Here is a 22,592-nt window from a genome sequence, read left to right as displayed (position 1 = left end):
CAAAACAATAACAATAGATACATAACTCCAAAATATATCGTTTACTTTTAATAAGCTTTCGAATTTGTTATACAAATAAACAACATTGCTGCTTTAAAGTTAATAATAAAAATAAAAAAAGTATAATAAAATTAACCAATTTGCAGTATAAATATCAAATAGTAATTAGAAAGGAATCATTAAGCAATTTACCACTTTTGCTTAATTGCAGCTTTTCTGTTTCATTATTTTTTGAATGGAAATAGGAAATTGATTATTGCTAACGGTGCAGCTCAAGGTTGAAAAAATCATTAACAGAATTTTGGTTTTGCATTTTTTGAAACAACCTGCAGACATACCTAAATAAGTGTATGTATGTATATAAACATACATATATAAGTATGAGAATGCTAATTTGTTGAACGAATGGAAGGAGTGTGTGTTGTTAATTTACAATTTCTTAAAAATTAATTTTCTATAGAAAATAAAATGATTGCATATGTATATACATATTTACATGTATGTAAAATATATATATAAATATGTGTGTGTATAGGTATTTATGCGAGCTTAAGTATGAAATATCGTACATCATAAAAAAAATCAAGGCGAACAAGCTTGATTACCGCAAGAAAAGCATTACATTACTTTACAACATAACAGTAATGCAGTAATTATACCTCGCTGACAATGAAATTAAATGTAACTTAGTTATTTTTCAGGTTTTTTTCGTAATTCTACGCAAAGCGTGTGCAACTGTCTTCAGCGTCGCTCTCACAAATCAGAAAACAGCTGAGCAAGACTGCGGCGGTGACAGTTGAATGTACTCCAGCGGAGAGCTATTGTCACAATTACTACGAGTAATTATATTATATGTATATACATACATACAAACATATATATGTATATATGTACATATATATCAGAGTAGTAGTAAACCCCTTAAAACTCAGCTGCTGCCATAAATACTACTTCTGGAACTCGAAGTCTCAAACAACCCTACATGCATAAATACACACATCATAAGCGTTCAACATTTCATTACCACTATGTAGTACTCATTCTCGATATAATATATACCCACGAACACTTTAAACCTGTGTGCTGTCCCGACTAAGAAGTCTTGCGGTCAATTAACCTAAGTCAAGACAAGTTGGCAGCCAGCAACCACTGTAGACTGGTTACCACAGTGGCGAATGGAAAATAAAATCATCAAGTACACTCGTAAGCATAGAAATAGCGCTTAAGAAGTGAAAGAAACAAGTGCAGCAGCAACAGCAAGAAAAAAATCACAAAAAAGTACTCGTAAGACAGTCTTGGCTTTGTTGTCTGTCTGTCGGTCTATCGGTCTGTCTCTCCCCTCAATCCAATTCTGATTTATGTTGTGTCACACACGTTCTTGTCTTGCCTTACAAACACACCGACCGTTCGAGCTTAACCGGCTAGAGGTGGCATGTCACATTTTTCATTAAAGTGGGTGCTCGCTGGGAATCGCTCGAAGGCCTATGACCGTCAGACGACGTAGAATTTGTTGAGTCACACTGTTGACTGTGTTGACGTTTGGGAAATTGTGAGAAATACGCGTAAATTACAAACTATTTGCTTTGTAGTAATTTGTTGTATTTGGAGAATAATTATGTAAGATTAAAGTAGTAAGACTTTTAAATAAGAATAAATCAATGAAGAAATGAAAGCAGGTAATTTAAGCGCGATTTAAAAAAAATCTTGGATTACTCCAATTTTCCGTCACACATTTTAAGCCTTTGTAGGTTTTAGACCTTTCTGACTTCGTCAAATTTTTTTTTGTGTATTGTTCACAGTAACTTGAAATATTCATTTCGGCCAAAAAAAAATGGAAATTTGGACGTGGATTAACTCAGCAACAGTGCATTGAAATTAATTACATGAAGAAGCTGTATCGAAAACCAGTGTTAATCTATGGTATGTGAATTCAATCGAGGTCGTAGACCACTCCAAGTGAAATTTCGTGAAGGTTGTTCAAAATCAGTTGTTCTTCCGGAAACAATTGATGCTGTACACAAACTAATATCGCCAGATCGTCATGTGATCTATCGTCAGATAGACATAACTATAGGTATTAGTGGAACCAGCATACATCAATATTGTCTAAAGTATTTGTTCACGTTGGAACTCAATCCATTGCTCAAAAAAGACTGGTGTCGATTGGTCGAGGACACTGTTAATAAAATACAATAGCGTTGTTCGAAACACGTCTATGAAATCGGGACAGATAATGAAAAGTGAATTTACGCTTATGTGCCCGAAAGTAAAGATCAGTCGACTGTATGGATGTTTCCAGATGAGCCGAATCCAACAAAAGTTCGAGCTCGAAGCACTTCCAAGCGAATGGTTGCCTGAAACTTGAAACAACTGGACATATCGCAACCATACCTCTAGAACAACGCAGAACAATAAATTCTGAGTGGCCATTTTTTTTGCCAGTTGTCTTTCACGAAATTAGGGAAATCGCCGAAGACGGATCACTCACTCTTCAACACAATAAAGCGACTAAAACAACTGTTTTTGAGCTCAGAAATCATCGATTTGTTGATTAATCTTCCGAATAGTTCTCACTTGGCACCGATTGACTTCTTTTTCTTTCCGTTCGTAAAAAATAAACTTAGAGGTCAACGTTTTTTGACATCTGAAGAGGCAAATAATGTTTTCAAAAGGCATGTTTTCGAGATAGATTAATCAGAGTGGCAAAGGTCGAAGCAAAAAATTGGTTCTAACGCTTACAAAAGTATATAGATCTTAATGGAAAATATTTTCAAAAACAATAAGGGAATTTTCGATCATTAATATTTGTTTTCGTTTTATAATCTCGAAATATAAAAGAAAATCTACGCCGCTTCAGTCATGTTCATCTGACCGCCTGTATAAACGCGAAGTTTTGAGATATCTGTCCGAAATTTAGCAAACATTCTTTTCTCCCCAGGAAGGCTGGACATTTGTCAGAATCGCCAATACCAGACCACTGTGGCCTATAGCCATACAAACTAACGACTTCAAATGAGGTTCTTGTGAAGAAAAGTTTTTTATTTGACAGAATATCTTCATGAAATTTGGCTTATATATTATTTTTTAAGGCAAGTCAACAATATCAAAAAAATGTTCAGTTCGGACAGCTGAAGCATATAGCTATCATATTAACTGACAGATCAAAATCATGTTTAAAATCTTTCTACCCTTTATACCATAGGAAATACAACTGTGAAGGATATTTTAGCTTCGGTACAACCGAAATTAACGCTTTTTTTCTTTTTATGCTGAACTTGGAACTGTGTTCCAGCATTATAGAACGATTTCGTCAAATATGCTATATCATCAATATCACAACTTTAACCTTTCAGGCACAACACACTTCTTACAAATCCATATTTTGTTTAGCTGTCACTCAACGTGATTGAAATATATGCAAATTTGAAGGCATTAGGTTATTTATATTGTTATACAAAGTCATTATTTTGCCACCTTAGTTGTCATTCAATTGTCACAATTGCATTGATTGTTTGTTGATAGTTGGAAAATCAAGCTTAATTAATTTGAATCGTATTAAATTCAGCAAACTGAAAGTGATATGAAAAATTTGTGGCTTCACCAGTCATAATGTCAAATCGCATGGCACAGCAAGCACTATAACATATATTCGTCAATCATACAGCACGTCAAGCAGCCAATCAGGCAATCATCAGGCAGTTCAGCTCAGTCAGCCACACAAATTAAAAACAGTAGCAATAATATCGGATAACGCTTATGTAACCGGTTATTTAAGTAATTTAATTTTCATATAATGATTACGCCGTGATGCATGACAAAAAGGGCATTAATGGATTATGACAAGTGAACAAAAAAATCAGAATATTGAAAGTAATATTTGTAATCAATTATATGCGTGAGTATTGAAGCGTGGCATATAAAACTTATTTCAAAACACTTTTTAGGCAAAAAAATTAAATTTAATTCTCAATTTTACTTTTGTGAAATGAAGGATTATGATATTTTCATTTATTTGTTAGTAAATATTGTCAAAAATTGAGCTCCTATAACCAAAACTATGATAATTGGAGTCACAACATTTTCAAAAACTGGTTTCCAGCTGACATGGATAGTAATTCATGGGATTAAAAGGAGTGCGACCTCGATAAATCAAGAATTGCATACGAACAACCCGCCCAAATGTAGGCAACACTTTTCAAAATTACCGTAAAAAAAGAGGTGCGACTTCGATAAATCAAAAATTGCATAAGAACAAATCGCCTAATTGTAGGCAACACTTCAAAATTACTGTAAAAATCATCAGAGATCGATTTTCTTTTATAATTTTCACAAATCATCATCATCACAATGTCTTTAAGCTCAATTATTACTCACTTAATTTTCCCTACTCACATTGACTAGCTCACTCTCTCCGTTTTATGAAGCTTGCAAGTTTCCACTTCAGTTGCCAGCCACCCTCAAATTCCGTCTACGCCAATGTCTGCGTCTACAACAGCCATTCGGTCGTTGGAGTTCAGCGCGCTCGCACACTTCTCCCCCTTCACTTAACTTCACCAACTGCATTGTCTGGCCCAGAGTTTCCTCATCACTTTCATTCACTTACGCTCATACGACGCGTATTTTCTCTTGTTTGTTTATATTATCGACCTTCGGAATACGGAAAATGCCGGCTGGTCGCCGGTTGTAAAAGTTTTACGCTTCCACTGATTCTCCGTATAATGTTTGTATACCGGAAAGTATACAAAGGAAACATACATTTGGTTTTCCGGCTGCATAGACGCCACTACCACCCCAAAGTGAGTAAGTGGTAAGACCATAACAACCCCAACAGTTGCATTTGTTGTGTTTTATTTTCGAATTCACCGCCAAGGCAACGTTCGACCGCCAGTTACCCCAACTTCAGGCGGCTTTAATATATGATACTTTTGACTTTTGATATTCGTAACATTGTCTGCTGTCTGCGTGTATCCTTTATTCATTTCCCTGTTGGCGCTTTAGAAATTTATATAGTACATCCTTTCTGCAGAGGGCATTGGTTTCTTTATGCCTTCGTTGGCTTTCACTGATGCGCTTTGTGTTGATATCAAAGCACTCACACTTCCTTGTGCGTTTCATAATGAAATTGCTGGCAATGGGGCATGAGCCAACAAAACGGGGTATGATATGTTGCATGCCACAAACTGTGTTAACATTTTATTTAAGGATTTCAACAGGGAATACTAGAACTCTCCATATGTATATCTATATCTAGATGTATGAGTAATACCGACAGTTTAAGGTGCCATCTGTGGCAACAAGGGAGTTTAGATGTAGAAATATGGCAACAAAGGGGCTCACCAGGCGTCAGCTGGCACTGACGACTATGTCGTTAATTTGCTTAATTTTTTTGTTGAAAATATGTTGCACGGATTTTAGTGGTGATTTTTCTTTATGAAGTTTTTGTCATTGTTTACTCTTTCCTACATTTTTTGTTTGCCATGTGATGAGCTATTATGAAGTTTTCAGAGGGTGGCTAAAAGTTGATTAAACAGTAATTAGCACTAATGTGGCACAAATTGATTTACACAGTACAAATGTTATAACGCAGTTCAAAACCAACCCTGTTATGACAAATTAAGCAAAGACGCAAACCATAATTCATTTACTAAGAACTCTAGCTACCTAATAAATTGTCATAGATTTATGAAAATGATATGAGTTGAGTAAGTATTACAGTATAGATTTTATAAAACTATAGAATATAAAATTTTTCATAAGATATGATAACGGGTGACCCAAATAGAGGTAGTTTTTTCTTGAGCCCCAGCATTTATTATTGGATATTCGACCGAAATGAGCACGAAGTAAAGAAAATATAACAGCCTTAGCTGAAAGTGTACACGAAGACCATAGAGAGCCGATTCGGCGCCTTTCGCAACAACTCGGACTGACGTACGGAAGGATTTGGCTCATTCTACATCGTGACCTTAAAAAAAAAACTACTTGTGCAAGAACTGAAGCCGCTCGACCTCTTCAACCGACATTTCTTCACTTTATGGACTCTTGAAAAGTTCCAAGCAGATCTGGCGTTTTCGAGCCAAATTTTGTTCAGTAATAAGGCCCATTTCTGGCTCAATGGGTATGTAAACAAGCAAAATTACCGCATTTAGGACGAAAAGCAACGTGAAGAGATTCAAGAGCTGCTATTTCATCCAGAGAAAACAACGGTTTGTTGTGGTTTGTGGACCTTTGGAATCATCGGTCCAAATTTCATTAAAAATGATACCAGTAAGAACGTAACCGTCAATGATAACCGACTATTTGATGCTTGAAATCGAAGCTCGTGATCTCGGCGACATTTGGTTTCAACAAGACGGCGCCACTTCCCACACATCGCACCAATCAATGGATTTATTGAGAGAACACTTCGGTGAGCAGATGATTTCACATTTTGGGGCGGGCGATTGGCCACCAAGATCGTGTGATATGACACCGTTAGACTTTTTCCTGCGGGGATATGTAAAGCCTAAAATCTATGCGGACAATCCGCTTCGATTCAGGCCGTGGATTAAAATATCAGGCGTGTCATTCACCAGTTATAAGTCGAAATGTTCGAACGAGTCACAGAGAATTTCACTCAACGGATGGGTCATCTGAGACGATCGCGGCCAACATATGAAAGAGATAATTAAAAAAAAAAATACCAAAGAAAGTTCTTTGGAATGGTAATACAAATTCCCCCATTAAATTTTAAGTTACTGTGATTTTATTTAAAAAAGAAGGGGACCTCAAAATAGATCACCCTTCGAAACAATACACGTCAAATATTGATTAGATATATTATCAAGCAAAAAATGTTTTCATACAAGAACTTATTTATAATCGGTCAGTTTGTAGGGCAACTATATCCCAAAGCGATCCGAAATTGGCGGTTCAAACAAATGAGCAACATCTTGAGAAACGGGGCTTCTGCTTTGCAATTATTACCCAAATTTATTACTCTGCGAATCATCGATAAAAATAGCCGCACTTTGTTTACCGAAGCTAAAATTTACTGTTTCACTAGGGTTTATTTTTAAAATTTATACAAAAATTTGACATTGTTGTTTGTTCAGGAACAACACATACATTTTAACAAAAAGTTACTGCCTGCAATGTTATTAAACCGCTTGTTTATTTTGTTGTATATTTTATGATAAATTATTTGTTGAAATGTTTTCCGCAGAAAAACTAGCCTTATCGCTATAAATTAATAACATTAATACTTTTTATGTACCAAAGTTTATATATAGATTGACTAAAACTAAAAATTGTTTTACTTTCTTTGCTGAAGTTTTGTAAATATTGGCGAGCGCTGGATCTCGTGAACGAAATGTTATATAAATATATTTACAAAGACGCTAGTAAAAAAACCACCGCCGACAATGAGGCATTTTGTAGACGTAACTTAAGTAAATATGCTAATATTTGTGCACAAAACTCACGTTTTCAGTTCCGCTTACATCGAATGATTAACCGGGTTCGGTACACTAACGACTCTCTCTCGAAGAATTTACTACTAAGAGCAACAGCAATGTTATGCACGTGAGTCCAATAAGAGAGAATATCTAGATATCTCTCCACACTTGTATAACCGCTTGTTGTTCTGTCTCTCTGTTTGGTTATGCCAGACTGCTTGATTTATGCCAGTTGTTTGTTCGATTCGCTAGTATCCAACGTTTGACTAATCGCATGCAGCTTACAAGTGTATCATTTTATGAATCATATGTTTTTTAATATAGAACTGCACTTTTTTTATCTAGTGAGCACTCATTTGATCAAAAAATCATCCTCAAAACCCGGTTAATTTTCTATTAGGACAACGTATTCATCTAATTGGTGATGACCTCATTACACTTGATTTATCTCCGCGATGATGGTAAATATTTTAGAAAGAGTTATGAGCACGTTTATCACGACATCGTGTAGTGTTGTTACTCTAATGGCGCGATTCTAAAGATCTGCAGAGTAACGGCAAACATATAAATAACAACAAAACCAATGACAAGTTGTAAAAAAAATCACCAAAGGCGTAAGGAGATAAGAGTTTAGACAACAAGCTCTTATACATAACATATGAATATGAAAAACGAGGGAGGATAAGAAAGTGGCCTTATCTACTGGCTACTTATCTCGAAGTTAGTATTCTGTTACGAGTTAACAGTACGGTATTTCGTGCTTGTCTTATTAAACGTATTTACCCCGATTGAAGCTGGGTTCCATACATGAACTTGATTTTGTTCGGTCAGTTTGTATGATAGCTATAGTTGTCCGATCTGAAATTTGTTTTTCGGAAGTTGTATCGTCGCCTTGGGCCTCACAGTTTTCCACACAAGGACTGGATTTTGGTGGATTTGGGAGTATATATGTACTGCTGCCCAAGATAGCTCTTAGAACTCCGAATGTACTTATGACGGAAGATCAGTATTCCATAGCAACCTTAGTCTTAATCTTCGATAACAAGAGGAAGTCTACTACTTACTATTCAAAATCTAGAAATACCCACCCCAAGTTCGTTAGAGTTTTCTTCTAAGACTCGAAAGCTATTGTGATTGTCAGACAGATGAATGATTGTTACACGATTATATTATATGTTTTCGGACACAGCGTTCTCTGATCAAATTTGAGAAGACAGTAGAACAAACCATAATTCAACAGTAGGGAAGGAGATTATTGAGAAAATGGCGGTTTCCATGAAAGTCGGGTCTACGAAAATGGAACGGACTCGATTTTTATCCGGTTAAGGCATACTTAATCCAGTGCTTCTGTGGGAGAAATATGAGAAGGGAGTAGATTAGGTTTAGCGGATTTAAGTTCCGGTTTTCGATTCTTTCTTCTAATAAAAAACAAATCGGTCACGTATTGTTAACTCGACAACATTGCTCAAAACTGTTTTAGGAATGTTTTCTGCCCTACAACAAGGAGAAAAATACTAAGACGTACATTATCTTTAAGCCGGAAGGATATTGCTGTCGCCATAAACTTTTAACTTATTCCCTATCTAATCACCAGAACTTCGACGAACCATAAATTTTTTAGAGCAAACCCAGAGCTTCATAGAAGACCCTGTTTTGTTTATATCAAAAACTTTTCAGTCCAACCTCGTAGCCTCGTTGTTGAATAACGAGATGCGCGAGCTAAAACAATCAAATCTCAAAGAAGTGTCTGCTCTTTTGAAAATATTAGAGTAGGCTGTTTACTAACCAACTCTTTGTCACAGATAACGCCTGATAAGGTGAGTAAGCGTTAGGCTACGAAAATTCGCAGTCATTAAGCGATATAAAAAACACTCTTCCTGCTTAGCGACCAACATAGTTTTGCGAAATTCAAACGACGAGCAACAACTCGACGGACGGTGAGAATAAAACGTATAATTGCACGAAAAGTTTATTACAAGCCGCAGACTTGGAGTACTACGTGACCGCATTAAAGGCAACTAGCGCCGATCATATAGTGAAATTACGCAAAAATCGTCGACGCGAAACGAGACAACATGCTAAGATTGGCAATAGCAATACTGCTGACAGCCGCGCTGCAACCGGTCATGTCACAATTGCCGCACAGCGCAGGACTAGCATCCCAACAGGGCTTGGCACGTCTGCTATTCACCTCGCGACTTACGGCGCTGAATCCGCAAGTATCGGTGGCGTGTTTTACCGATTACATCGGGCATTCAAATTCGATCAGCGAAGCTTACGGTCAGGACTACAAGCAATGCCTGCTCGAAGCGAGCGAGGAACGCAAACAAATTGATGGTGATTCGGCGAAAGAGCGACAGGAAGTTGTGGATGCAGCCGAGGCGGTATGCAGCAGTTTACGCACTTGTAATGAGCTCAACAATACTTTGGAACTTTTCAACTGTCACACGAAAATTGTAAGTATATTTTCGGGTATGCTGTAGAATTTGGAACGGTTAATAAGGTAGTATAAGTGTCGGAAAAGATAGTTGAAAATATCTGAATGTGATAGCTTTAAAACTCTCCCCAAAGTTGTGTGCTGGATTTGGAACCCGGAACGTAAAAAAACACCTCAAAGAAAAAGACACAACAGCCTAAGGCTGTTTTAATCTCGGCTATAACCGTGTAAGCGATGTCAAAGCCAATAAAGAAGAAGAAGAAGAAGATAACCTTGAATTACAGAATGGGTCAGCGCTAGATTTTCTTTGAAATTGATATTCGGGCTTCATTATTTGGTCTTCCCAAAGGCGACAAGAAATTGTCTTAATTTATAAGTGATTGGGGACAGATTTTCGTTTAGTTTCGGGTATTTTCTCTGCTATCAGTAAAAGTTACGAGTATTTCTTTTCGACTTTTCATCACCGAAGTCCATTTAGTATAGCCACAGGAATTCCGAGTGAAAAAAACGATGTAAGAGCTCAATTGTACAGGCAATAGGGTAAACCCTAATCATGGTAAGAGGTGTAATCCTCGATAACAATCTAACTGGGCTATCACTACTGATACGTCCCGTTATTGGCACTTCTCTCGAAAAGAGTTACTGAAGAGTTACTTACGACTTTCTTTATGGTTACTGAAGAGTTAAGGTGTTTCATAAGGGAAGCTTTTATAACACAATTGAAGCGCAGCATATAAAGGTGGGGCTGAGAAGGCGGCCTGGAGTCAATATCGCCGTATACAAAGGACTTAAGAGTACGAGATAAATATTTTTCTTTTCCGATAGAATTTTTCTAAAATTATTTCTAATAAAATGTATGTTATTTCATCCACAGGGCAGTGCGAACACCAAGGCCACATACAGCATATCGGGTAATGCCTCCGAACATGCGACCGTGTTGCAAGAGCGCTACCGTCGCGTCGAATTGCATCATCAGCAGTGTTGCCAACGTGCTGAGCGCCGCTATGTGGCAGACACTGCAAGTAACTATAACTACTTGCAGGCCTGTCTGGATGGACAGGTGCAGCCAACCACAAGTTCCACCACAACAACAACAGTACCAACGACTAGTTCCACCACAACAACAACAACGACAACCACTGAGCCACCAGCACCATCATCAGCACCGACGACGCTACCATCATCACCCTCCGCAGTCTACGATGAACTAACGACCACTGAGCAGTCCCAAAACATACAACAACAAGTAGCACAGATTTTAAACTTGTTAAATTGACCGCCGGTAAAATCAAGGGATTCTTCGGCGGTTAAATAATACCAAAAAGCTAGTGAGGTTATGTGAATATGATTGTAAGGAAGAAATAAATGAAAGAATGTGAGGAAAATTTAATTGTTTGTTGTTTTCATTTTTGGTTGTGGGAAATCCATAGTACTCAGCTTTTTTTTAAATTAAATTTGTTTTTTTTTTTTTAATTTTTAAAATTTTTTTTTAATTTTTAAAATTTTTTTTTTTTAATTTTTAAAATTTTTTTTTTAATTTTTAAAATCTTTTTTCCAAGCCGTTTCAAAATTTTTCTCCGAGTGTGTTCGCAATTTTCGCCAATTTTGCAGTAATACAATATCGGCACGTTTGCAAACACACAAATCCAGTCAAGTGCACTTCAAAGCTTCGTTAAGTGTCGTACGGAAAATCAACCCTGCATCACAACGAACTGACAAATCAGCACAAAAAGGGATTATAAGCCCGCTTTGTTTAAGTAGTGTAAATATTTTCCAAATTAACAAGACAAATGCAAATGCGAATTGTTTTTGCAAGTGTGAGCGCGTGACTCGGCTGCATCTTTCGCAACCCCACCACAGTTTACTTGGAGCAAACCCTTGCGTTGGTCACGGCTGTCGGCTGCATTATCTATGCATTTCCGTTTGAAATTTTCAGCTGTGTTTATTTATTGCTCACGTGTCACTTTTTATGCAAACATATATACATATATATATTTATGTATACATATTTCGATCATTAGCTAAGCATGTTGACAATTTTTTTTTTACTTTGACTCACACTAAATATTTAGCTGCCACATTTTGCACCATTTTCTAGCGTAAATTCTGGGCGAAGAAAATAATCTTCTTTTATTTTTTGGTTTAGCATCACTTACCTGCAAAGAAAAGAGTAAAAAGTTCAAATTAAATATTTTGTCAGATAAAAATACGTTGTTAATAAATTGTTATCGAGTTATGCTAATAAGCGTAAAGGAAGTAAACTTTGGTACATGTGTTAGGAAAATATTTGCGAACAAAATGACGTCAGCGCATATTTTGCATAGCAGATTTGCGATAACATTTGAAAACAATTTTTTTCTATTTTTTATTTTTTTTTTTTGTTTTGTTCGGAATTTCATGAAACACGTGCGGAAGAAAGCGTTCAGATTTGTGTACATACCTATAAAACTATGTACCACCACTCAAAATTTTAGCGCTTATCAGCAGAGTTACGGAGAAGTAAAATTAGCATAACATTTAAAGAGTAATATTCTGTAGTCGAAAAAGTCGTATTTCCAATCAAACTTCAATTAATTTTTTTATATTTACGAGTAAGTATAATGAACTTTAATGAACCAAATACGAGTATATACCATTTTGGTCGAACACCTTTTGCCATTTTTCCACTGGAGACATTATTCTAACAGTGTAAAATTTTTCTGTTTTCTCGGCGACAAGTAATTTTTACAGGTTTCTCTTGAAGCCAACTTTACTCCATTAAGGGTGTTCTGCATTGACCGAAACAAATGGTAGTCCGATGGTGCAAGGTCAGAGCTATATGGTGGATGCATCAAAACTTCCCAGCCAAGCTCTACCAGTTTTTGCCGAGTCATCAAAGATGTGTATGGTCTAGCGTTATCCTGATGGAAGACAAAGCTGTTTCTGTTGATTAGTTCTGGCCGTTTTTTTTCGATTGCTTGCTTCAATCACATCAGTTGTTAACAGTAAAATGTAGAATCAATCGTCAACCTGGCTGGAGCAGCTCATAGGGGATGATTCGTTTCCAATCCCACCAAATACTAAGCATAACCTTTCGAGGCTTTAATCCTCGCTTTGCGACCATTTGTTGAGCTTCACCACGCTTTGACCATGATCCTTTTCGCACATTTTTGTCATATTTGATCCACTCCATCATCCCCTGTTACTATTCACTCCAGAAATGGTTCGATTTCATTTCGTTTCAGCAAAGAATCGCAGATTTTAATTCGGTCCACAAAATTTTTCACAGACAATTCATGTGGTGCCCAAACATCGAGCTTCTTTTTTGTCGCCAGCCTTTTTTTAAATGTTTGAAACCCGTTTGATGAAGAATGCTAAGTTCTTTAGCGACATGACTACTTAAGTGACGGCCCTGGTCAATCTTTTGCATAATTTCTTTGAACTTTTGAACGATATGTCGACCAGAGCGAGGTGCATCTTTCACATCGAAATTTTCAGAAAGGAAGCAGGGGAACAATTGTTGTACTACACGAACTGATACATAATCGTCTCCGTAAACTTCACAAATTTCATGGGTGGCTTGCATGGCATTTTTCCTTTTTTTATACAAAAATTTCGAAATACATAACGGGTGATTTTTTTGAGGTTAGGATTTTCATGCATTAGTATTTGACAGATCACGTGGGATTTCAGACATGGTGTCAAAGAGAAAGATGCTCAGTATGCTTTGACATTTCATCATGAATAGACTTACTAACGAGCAACGCTTGCAAATCATTGAATTTTATTACCAAAATCAGTGTTCGGTTCGAAAATTTTTTATCGACAAATTTTGTTCAGCGATGAGGCTCATTTCTGGTTGAATGGCTACGTAAATAAGCAAAATTGCCGCATTTGGAGTGAAGAGCAACCAGAAGCCGTTCAAGAACTGCCCATGCATCCCGAAAAATGCACTGTTTGGTGTGGTTTGTACGCTGGTGGAATCATTGGACCGTATTTTTTCAAAGATGCTGTTGGACGCAACGTTACGGTGAATGGCGATCGCTATCGTTCGATGCTAACAAACTTTTTGTTGCCAAAAATGGAAGAACTGAACTTGGTTGACATGTGGTTTCAACAAGATGGCGCTACATGCCACACAGCTCGCGATTCTATGGCCATTTTGAGGGAAAACTTCGGACAACAATTCATCTCAAGAAATGGACCCGTAAGTTGGCCACCAAGATCATGCGATTTAACGCCTTTAGACTATTTTTTGTGGGGCTACGTCAAGTCTAAAGTCTACAGAAATAAGCCAGCAACTATTCCAGCTTTGGAAGACAACATTTCCGAAGAAATTCGGGCTATTCCGGCCGAAATGCTCGAAAAAGTTGCCCAAAATTGGACTTTCCGAATGGACCACCTAAGACGCAGCCGCGGTCAACATTTAAATGAAATTATCTTCAAAAAGTAAATGTCATGAACCAATCTAACGTTTCAAATAAAGAACCGATGAGATTTTGCAAATTTTATGCGTTTTTTTTTTTAAAAAAAGTTATCAAGCTCTTAAAAAATCACCCTTTATAACAAAATTCTTTATTATTTTCATTAATTTTTGACCAGCTGTAAGTTTTTTTCAACTTTCGCGAATTCAATTTGTTTGATTAAATAAAGCTTAAAATCTCGCCTTTCCAACACTATATGGTATGACACAATAGGATTGATAGCACTGGAGATATGCGATTGCAACGACATCTATTGACAAAATACGAAAAGACTTTTTCGACTACCCAATATACTCACATATTCTACGCTGCCGAAGAATAATAATGAAATACCCTAGAAAATCTGCTATAAACAATCTTTACTCATTACCAATTACTCCTTTATAGGGTGGTTACTTGCGATAAGATAAAAAAATTTTCGGTAAAAACTTTGAATTAATATCTGAAGCTCTTCATTGATCATATTTTGAATGAAATGATGCTCTCTATTCGAGATTTATAAGACACCTGTTTTTGACAAGTTGATCGAATCTGTGGCATTTTTCCCCGCCACAACTCTATTGGGTCGGCTTCGGCAGCCTCACTTCACTTTACTCTCCTTTTTATGACACTATTTTCTGCTTTACTTTTTTACTTAATGTTTCTTTAATTTTCAACTTTTCATTTTATTTGTTTGTTTGCTTAATTTTTTTCACTTTGAGAGTTTGTAGTATCTAAATCAGCTGTGTTTATGTGATAAATTTCCCTTCTGGCAAACAGTTGGGGTTAAATCAGAGTCGCAAAGGAAGCTTTCGAGTAGTCTAGCTTTAAGTATCCTCGTTGAGGAGATTAGCAAATGTTGTTTTTGTGCGATGAAATCTTTCTAAATCTAGTGGATTATTCAGATGATCTACTCAGCAGCCTTAATCTTATAATTAAGTGTCTGTCGGAACTTGGTATAAGGTTGAATTTAATGCTTCTGACGTTTTCGAAAACAAACATTTAAACGACATTAGAAAATAATTAAAATAAATTATGATATTTCATTCTTAAACATTTAATAACAAATTATACACCAATGCCAGATGGTAGTAACTATAAATAAAAAATATTTACTTTCATTAAAATATATGTTAGTATTAACTGCACCTTAAATTTACCCATTTTCCAAACTATTAATTCAAATAATATCGAAATGAGTGTTGGTGTGAAGCATCCAACTGTGCGATTTTAAGGTCTTTACTTTTTTAAATAAATCAATCAATCAACCTTCAAACAAACTGCTCCTCAGTCAGTTAAAAATCGTTGTCAGAATTAAGCAAAAAAACAAAGAATACATGGTCATAGTATGATTGGATGATTAAAAAGTAAATAAATATTACTATTAATTCCAGCCAACAGATAATTTCGACATTGGAAACAATAAGATATAAGAATTAAGAAGACAAGCGCCTAAGCAACGCCACATTTATCCAATAATTAAACATCCAATTCGTTATTTTTGCTTCAGCGTCTCGAAATATATTCCTCACATACAGATAATATACACACACTTATATACGTACATAGATAAATTAGAAAATAAGAAGCTTAAAAGCTTAGAAGCAGAAGAGCAACAACAATTCCAAGCGCCTATTTAAATTATGAACCCATCTAACGTACGAAACGTAATTAATCTTCATCGAAATGAATTGGAGATATAATCAGCTAATTTGATAGATGTAGAGCAATGATAGACACAATCTGCTGTATCTTTTTGTAATTATGTAAAATGTGTTTTCAGGGTTCCGACTTAAGTAGCGAATTTTTCTAAAGTAATAGTGAAATAATACTTAAGCACACAAAGTCACCTTTAACAGAGGTTTGGTATAAAATAAAGGTTCCAAACTTTTTAAAGAGAAAACACAGAAACTTCAAATTTATTCCCCATTAATTATTATCATTCGTAAGAACATTCTTTGGCATTTATTTTTTGACGATTATCTCTTTCGAATGTTGGCAGCGGCTACATCGCAGATGTCCCATCCGTTGAGTCTAATATTTGATAACTCATTTTTGAAGAAATATTGACCGATGATTCCACCGGCTCACAAACTACACCAAACCGTTGTTTTTCTGGATGAAATAACAGCTCTTGAATCTAGATATCCATTAAGCCAGAAATGGGCCTCGTCGCTGAAGAAAATTTGGCTCGAAAAAGGTCGGATCTTCTGGAAACTTTTCATGATGAAATGCAAAACAATACTGAACAAAAATACAATAACAGCTTGATACGACTCAAGCGTGATCTATCAAAAAAAGGATATCGATCGCACCTCTACTTAGATCACCCGTTGGAAAATTGTTTTTAAAATTATAGATTTTAAAGGCATTTTTTACTTGCCGCAAAAAATCAAGTATCCACAAATTTGCTTACAAAATCGTCCATTACAAACAATGGAGCAATTCAAATGCAACAAAGAAGAATAATTAAAATATGTACAGAACAATGGAGTTAAAAAGTTGCAAGATCATCAATAAAAAAATTATTGACTCGGCCGTAGTTAAAAGTAAAAAACAACAACGAAATAAGTTTCCAAATATTGTGATCAAACGATATACATATAGTATATATGTATATCTTATATTTACCCAGGTACTAAGAGGCGTACACACATACAAGCACATACATATGAACAAACATAATCATATCAATAATTGTGCGCTTTTATGGTCAAAACTCGTATTAACCAATACAACAAATACATACAAAAACATCTAAATATACGTTGAAGCGATTAGAAACGTGCAGTCATGGTCATGATCACTTCGGAATCGCTCCAAAAACATTACTATACACATACACATACTTGTATGTATATATGTATGTACAAACGAAGCTTGTTGAACGTTAAATTTACGAAATAGCGTCGCCAGGAGGCGGCTAATATGGACATAAACTCGCCAAAATACAAACCGCGGAACTGAGACAAAGCAGGAAAATGTTGGAATATTCGTGCAACAAAAAAAAAACGCAGACAGTTAACGTTAAAAAGTGGAAGTGGTTTATTTTGAAAGCTAAATTGGTAAAAAAAAAATATTATATTTTTATGGTTTTTGATATTTTTGAGTAACTTCGGTCGCAGAGAAAAAACAATATCCTTCAGATGTGCGTTTTTTACAGCATAAAAGGTAGTAAAAGATCATTATCTTGATTTTGATCGGCCAGTTTGTATGGCAGCTATATGATATAGTGATCCGATTTGAGGAAGATATTCAGAGATTGTAGTGCTACCTTGGACAGTAATCCATACCAAATTCCGTGCCGATATCTCTTCAACTAAAGAAGTTTGCCATACAAGTACTTGTGCTTTATCGGTCGGTTTGTATGGCAGCTATATGCTATAGTGGGCCGACACCGGCAATTCCGACAAATATGCAGCTTCTTCGGGAAAAATGGAACTGTGGAAATTTTGAGATCGATATCTCAAACACTGAGAGACTAGTTCGCGTGTCAAAGTTTCCTTCTGGGTCTTTTAAGCTTCGTGGCAAGGTATAAATATATGTACATACATAAAAATAATATTCTCTAGAGCTTAGAAAGCACAGTCAGCAATTTTTATGCTTTTATTAGACCAAAATCTTGACCATTTCAGCTATTGAACCGTTGTCAATCCATCATTTAAATTTTCAACGCAACAACTTAAAAGAACGACGTCTAGGTTTTCTTATAACTCAAAAATCTTCATTTTCCTGTAAGCAAAATTAATCCTTCTTCCATAAAATGCGCTATGTAAATATGTCAAAAAAGCAAATACAACTTTCACATTAAATTTTGACTTGTATTTAATAACCAACGAACCACGGTTCCTCCCAGGTAAACAAGTAAGCGAACTGAGGCAGTTGTGTGACACAGCTTGACTCCAAACATCGCCGCCTATTTTTGTCGCAACAACTTGTATTTCTTTCGTATATGGGCTACAAAAGTGGCACGCTGCCACTTGCCGCCAAAAATGGCCATATTGAGAGCTTTGATAATGTAAACAACGAAAGTACGAGTTTGGAGTTAAAAAAGATACAAATTATGTTTTTAGTAAAATATGCTTCAGCGTGAAGTACGCAGGTTCTTTGTATGATATGGTCAGATGAAAGCATGCCCGAAGATTGGAACCTAAGAGAGCTCTGTCTAATCCACAAAAAAGAGGGACCCCACCAGCTGCGCCAATTGCCGTAGGATAAGCCGCCTTAATTTCGCACTTAAAGTATTAACGAGGGTAGTGTGTGAACGACTGAAGCCCACCGTCAGCAAATTGAGGACCACCTTATCAGTGTGGTTTTAGACCTGGGAAATCTACTATCGACCAGATATTCACCATGCGCCAAATCTTGGAAAGAAGATCGACACACACTACCTCTATGTCGACTTTAAAGCCGCCTTCGACATCACGAAAAGGCCTGCCACTATCTCTGAACTTGATATCCCCGCAAAGCTAATGCGGATTGTCCAATGGGGGTTGTAATGGTCTGGTTATGAACGAGGATAATACGAAATATCTCCTATCATCAGACAAATTTCTTTCGATTCAATACTTGCCGGTGGAAGCAGAGGAAGAAGGAGACCTCCACTCCATAGAAAAGATCAGTAAGAGAAGAACCTGACTGCTCTTAGTATCTGAAATTGATGCCAAATAAACGTAATCGGTGTCTACACCAGAAAAGAAGAAGAAATCAGAGCTTAGTACACAGTAGACCACAAGTCGCAGTGCTTTCCTTAACTTCCAATATAACCAGAATTCCGTTCCAAACTTTTCACTTCCAGATCATAAATCAATACGAAGAATGCCTCACAATCATAACTGCTCAATTTTCTACTCGACTATTAAGCATTTCTAAGAACAATTTCGGCAAATATTCGCAAATGATCAACAATCATAGAAGTGTGTTATTTTTTTCTTCAATTGTATATCTAACACACTCCAGGTTGACATGACAGCTTGAAAATTGGCAGCGGCCTGGCCGAAGACAGAAGTCAGGCAACTGAAGGCGAGCGGGCGGGTTGAAAGCCAGTTGAAAACTAGCGAGCGGCGGTTGGTGTAAGAAACACCTGCGTACAACTAGTGTTATTATTGCGTCAATTACAGTTTGGAGGCCTCTTAACTATGGCGAAACAGCGTCTAGCAATTGATGTCTACTGGCATGGCGGTGTTACTGGGGCGCGTGCGCTTAACAAGTACGCTTGTACACACACACACACAAATTCTTATATAAATTACATACAAAGCCAACGCCTTTTCAAAACAACTCTGGCAATTGAGTATTTATTTGCGCCAACTGCGAATCTGGCTTGCCGCGCATGCGCAACAACTGCATTGCGGTTACACACATGAATATATAAATGAATGTGCTTGGCTTAAAGTTGTAAGAATTTCAAATATTTTCGCTTGCCTTGCCATTCGTCGTATTTTTCTACAAATTCTGCTGCTATATTGGCGCTTTTGTCGACTAATAATATTTACACGCTTCAAGCTTTGTATTTCGCTTTGTTAGTGTGTGTGCGTGTGTGTACTGCATGACCGTTGCAATTAAGTGTTGGCCAACGTCAGTGCCGCCAACGTGGAAATTTATGCGATAATTACAGTTGTTGTAATGGCCAGCAGCGCGATTCACGGCAATTGTTGCGCTGTGATCTTGACAATCGCTTGTAAATCATAGGAAATTGCTGTAGTTCAAGGCAAGATCGCGACAACTTGGCAGATGTCAGTGTCAAACTGAAGATGTGTTATGTTGGCAGGCAAATATATATGTTTGTGATTATTGATCTCACTTGACTTTCGGGGAATTATACTCGTCTCAATTTTAAGATTGCACCTTAGAAGAATTTTCTTGAGCAATAGCTACATCATAAGCTATTTGACCAAATCTTGTTGATATTATAAATTGGCGCCACGTTGCGAAAAGAAGAAACGACTGGCGCGCGGTTGTTAACTCGGCTATAATCGCGTAAGCGGTGTCTACGCCAATTAAGAAGAAGAAGAAGGTTGCTCAGCACAAGAGGAATCCAAGCCGTAAGCACTGAGAACAAGATGGAACGAGTTCTTATTAAACTCTAGAGTGGACTCAGATTACTATAACTGACTTAACTTTTTTCCATACATAACCTAAAAAAGAAACGTAGAAAAAAGGTTCACGACAGCATAAGGAAGGATGTCTACAAGTCTTTAATATGAATTTTTTTATGTCGATCGGATAGATTATCACAGATTCCGGATGGAGATGAGTAGTATTGAAGAGAAAAACGATCACGAGATGATCCATGACTTCACAACGTTCGGTTCTACGTACAACAAAAAGTCCGCAACTTAGGATAGAAACTAGCCCATTTCTGTTAGCTAGACCAGATACTTTTGAGAATATATAGGAATGTTTCTTCAGTTCAGCTATCTCTACTATTATTTTCGCATTAAGTATGCGATCGTATGATCTCTAATAGCCTATGTGATATTCCATCTCTAACTCATTCACTCGGCGTGATTATTGTGGCAAAGGCATATGATGGATACACTGCTTGTAACGTTCTGAAGTCGAAGACAAAAAGCAGAGGAACATTTTCGACCCATTCAGACACGAAAAAAAAGGCGGCAGAACCGAAAGTTTACAAAAAGAAAACTAGAATCTGTTTGTCGGCTGCGAAAACGCGAAAATTTCTGTGTGAGAACTTGTGAAGAATTAAACAGGGTCTCAGTGTGCATTCATCTGTTGGATACAATCGGCGAAGATTTGAAGACGCGCTTTTCTAGAGAAGTATTGGATGGATTTCAAGTGAGTTTGCTGCTTGAAATGTAAAATCTTATTGAATGCTTGATAGACAGATTCAAAGCCCTTTGGATAATGACAACGTCGTGCGACGTTTGAAGCTCAAAGATGAACTTAATCACTGACAGTGTCATTGGGATCAGAAGCAAAAGTCAAAAGATAACAAGTTACCGATTGCTGCATTTGAAACGCGGAAGAAATATAATTCATAGTTTTTTCGCATATTCTGCACACTCCCTGTGACGAATGCGAGCTTTGAACGATCTTTTTCGACACTTCGCCGCATGAAAACGTGGCTGAGGGTGAACATGCTTTAAGATAGATTGATCGGCCTGACGCATCGTGTCATTGATGTCACTGCAGAAGAAGTTCTTGAGAGATTTTCAAAACTTGGACCCACTTGGTCCTCCTTAAGAACTATTTCTGGATCCGACCCTGATTCTATCACCATTCAGTATAATATATATGATGGCATCGTATATCATACTGAATACCTATAGAATCAGGGGTGGATCCAAAAATAGTTCTTAAGGGGGGACCAAGTGGGGCTTACGCTTAAAAAATATGTATCACTTCCACCGTATTTCTCTGGATGTTACAGCTCAATTGAGAATCACTAGAGGTAGAACCAAATGTGGGCCATTGTAAAGCTTTGAGATAAAGATTATTCAGCTACGCTGTGAAGCAACCTTTTTACGACCTCGACTTGACATCGTTTTTGCAAAAGGTTCTGGACTTTTGGTACTAGTCTAACATTGACACACGTCATTGAGTCTTGAACCGATCCAAAAGAAATGTTGCTCCTCTGCCATCAATCTGATGTCAAGACGCCTATTTTCAAGTACTTGTATCTTTAATTTTTTCGATGTAATCGTCAAAAACAGAGATGGATGGACCTTCACTGAAGGCTTCATGCTTTCCAAAGGCTTCTGTTCGTGATAAAGTAGACTGCCAAAAACACTTTTGGAACATTTTCATAGATTTCATAGCCGTGATTATCTTGGAAACAACATTTCAAGCATACTCGTTGTTCCTTTTTATATCCTGAAACGGGTATATTAAGTTAGCCACACATTTTATAACACCCAGGAGAAAACAGCGGATATCCTAAAAAAATTGTACATAAATGATCAGCGTGACGAGCTGAGTCGATTTACCCAGCTTACACAGCTTTTGAGGTATCGATCTAAAAAATCGTGACGAGCCGAGTCGAAATTGGTTAAATCAAAAAGGAAGCTGGTTTCTATAAATTGCGACGAACCAATGTGGAAACTTGTCTAGGTTCAAAAACCTTACAGAATTTCGAAACCTCCTTAAAATTTCCCCTGAAGTACTAAAAAATCTAGAAGCTTTTTATTGAAGCAATCTTGGTACCACATTTCCTAGCTAGATTGATAGGAATACTATTCTAGTTCAATACCCGGTTTCAAAGCGTGCACTGATCTCATGAACCTTTCGTGACATTGAATAGTAGAGCTTGGCAAC

The 22,592-nt window shown here is 36.8% G+C and overlaps 2 protein-coding genes across 19 annotated transcripts in view; one reads left to right on the top strand and one right to left on the bottom strand.

The window, feature by feature from the left end:
* Positions 1–22,592, bottom strand: part of LOC105227966 (supervillin) — a 454,663-nt gene that overhangs the window by 78,008 nt on the left and 354,063 nt on the right. The gene's annotated exons all lie outside the window — the stretch shown is intronic.
* LOC105227963 (hybrid signal transduction histidine kinase B) lies at positions 9,327–11,247 on the top strand. The gene is made up of 2 exons (XM_011207533.4): positions 9,327–9,892; positions 10,748–11,247. Exons 1-2 carry the CDS (start codon positions 9,512–9,514, stop codon positions 11,147–11,149), a joined length of 783 nt encoding a protein of 260 aa, XP_011205835.2. The 5' UTR covers positions 9,327–9,511; the 3' UTR covers positions 11,150–11,247.

The sequence above is a fragment of the Bactrocera dorsalis genome, chromosome 5 (genome assembly GCF_023373825.1).
Source record: "Bactrocera dorsalis isolate Fly_Bdor chromosome 5, ASM2337382v1, whole genome shotgun sequence".
Classification (NCBI taxonomy): Eukaryota; Metazoa; Arthropoda; class Insecta; order Diptera; family Tephritidae; genus Bactrocera; species Bactrocera dorsalis.
This window is presented reverse-complemented; position numbering and strand designations above follow the sequence as displayed.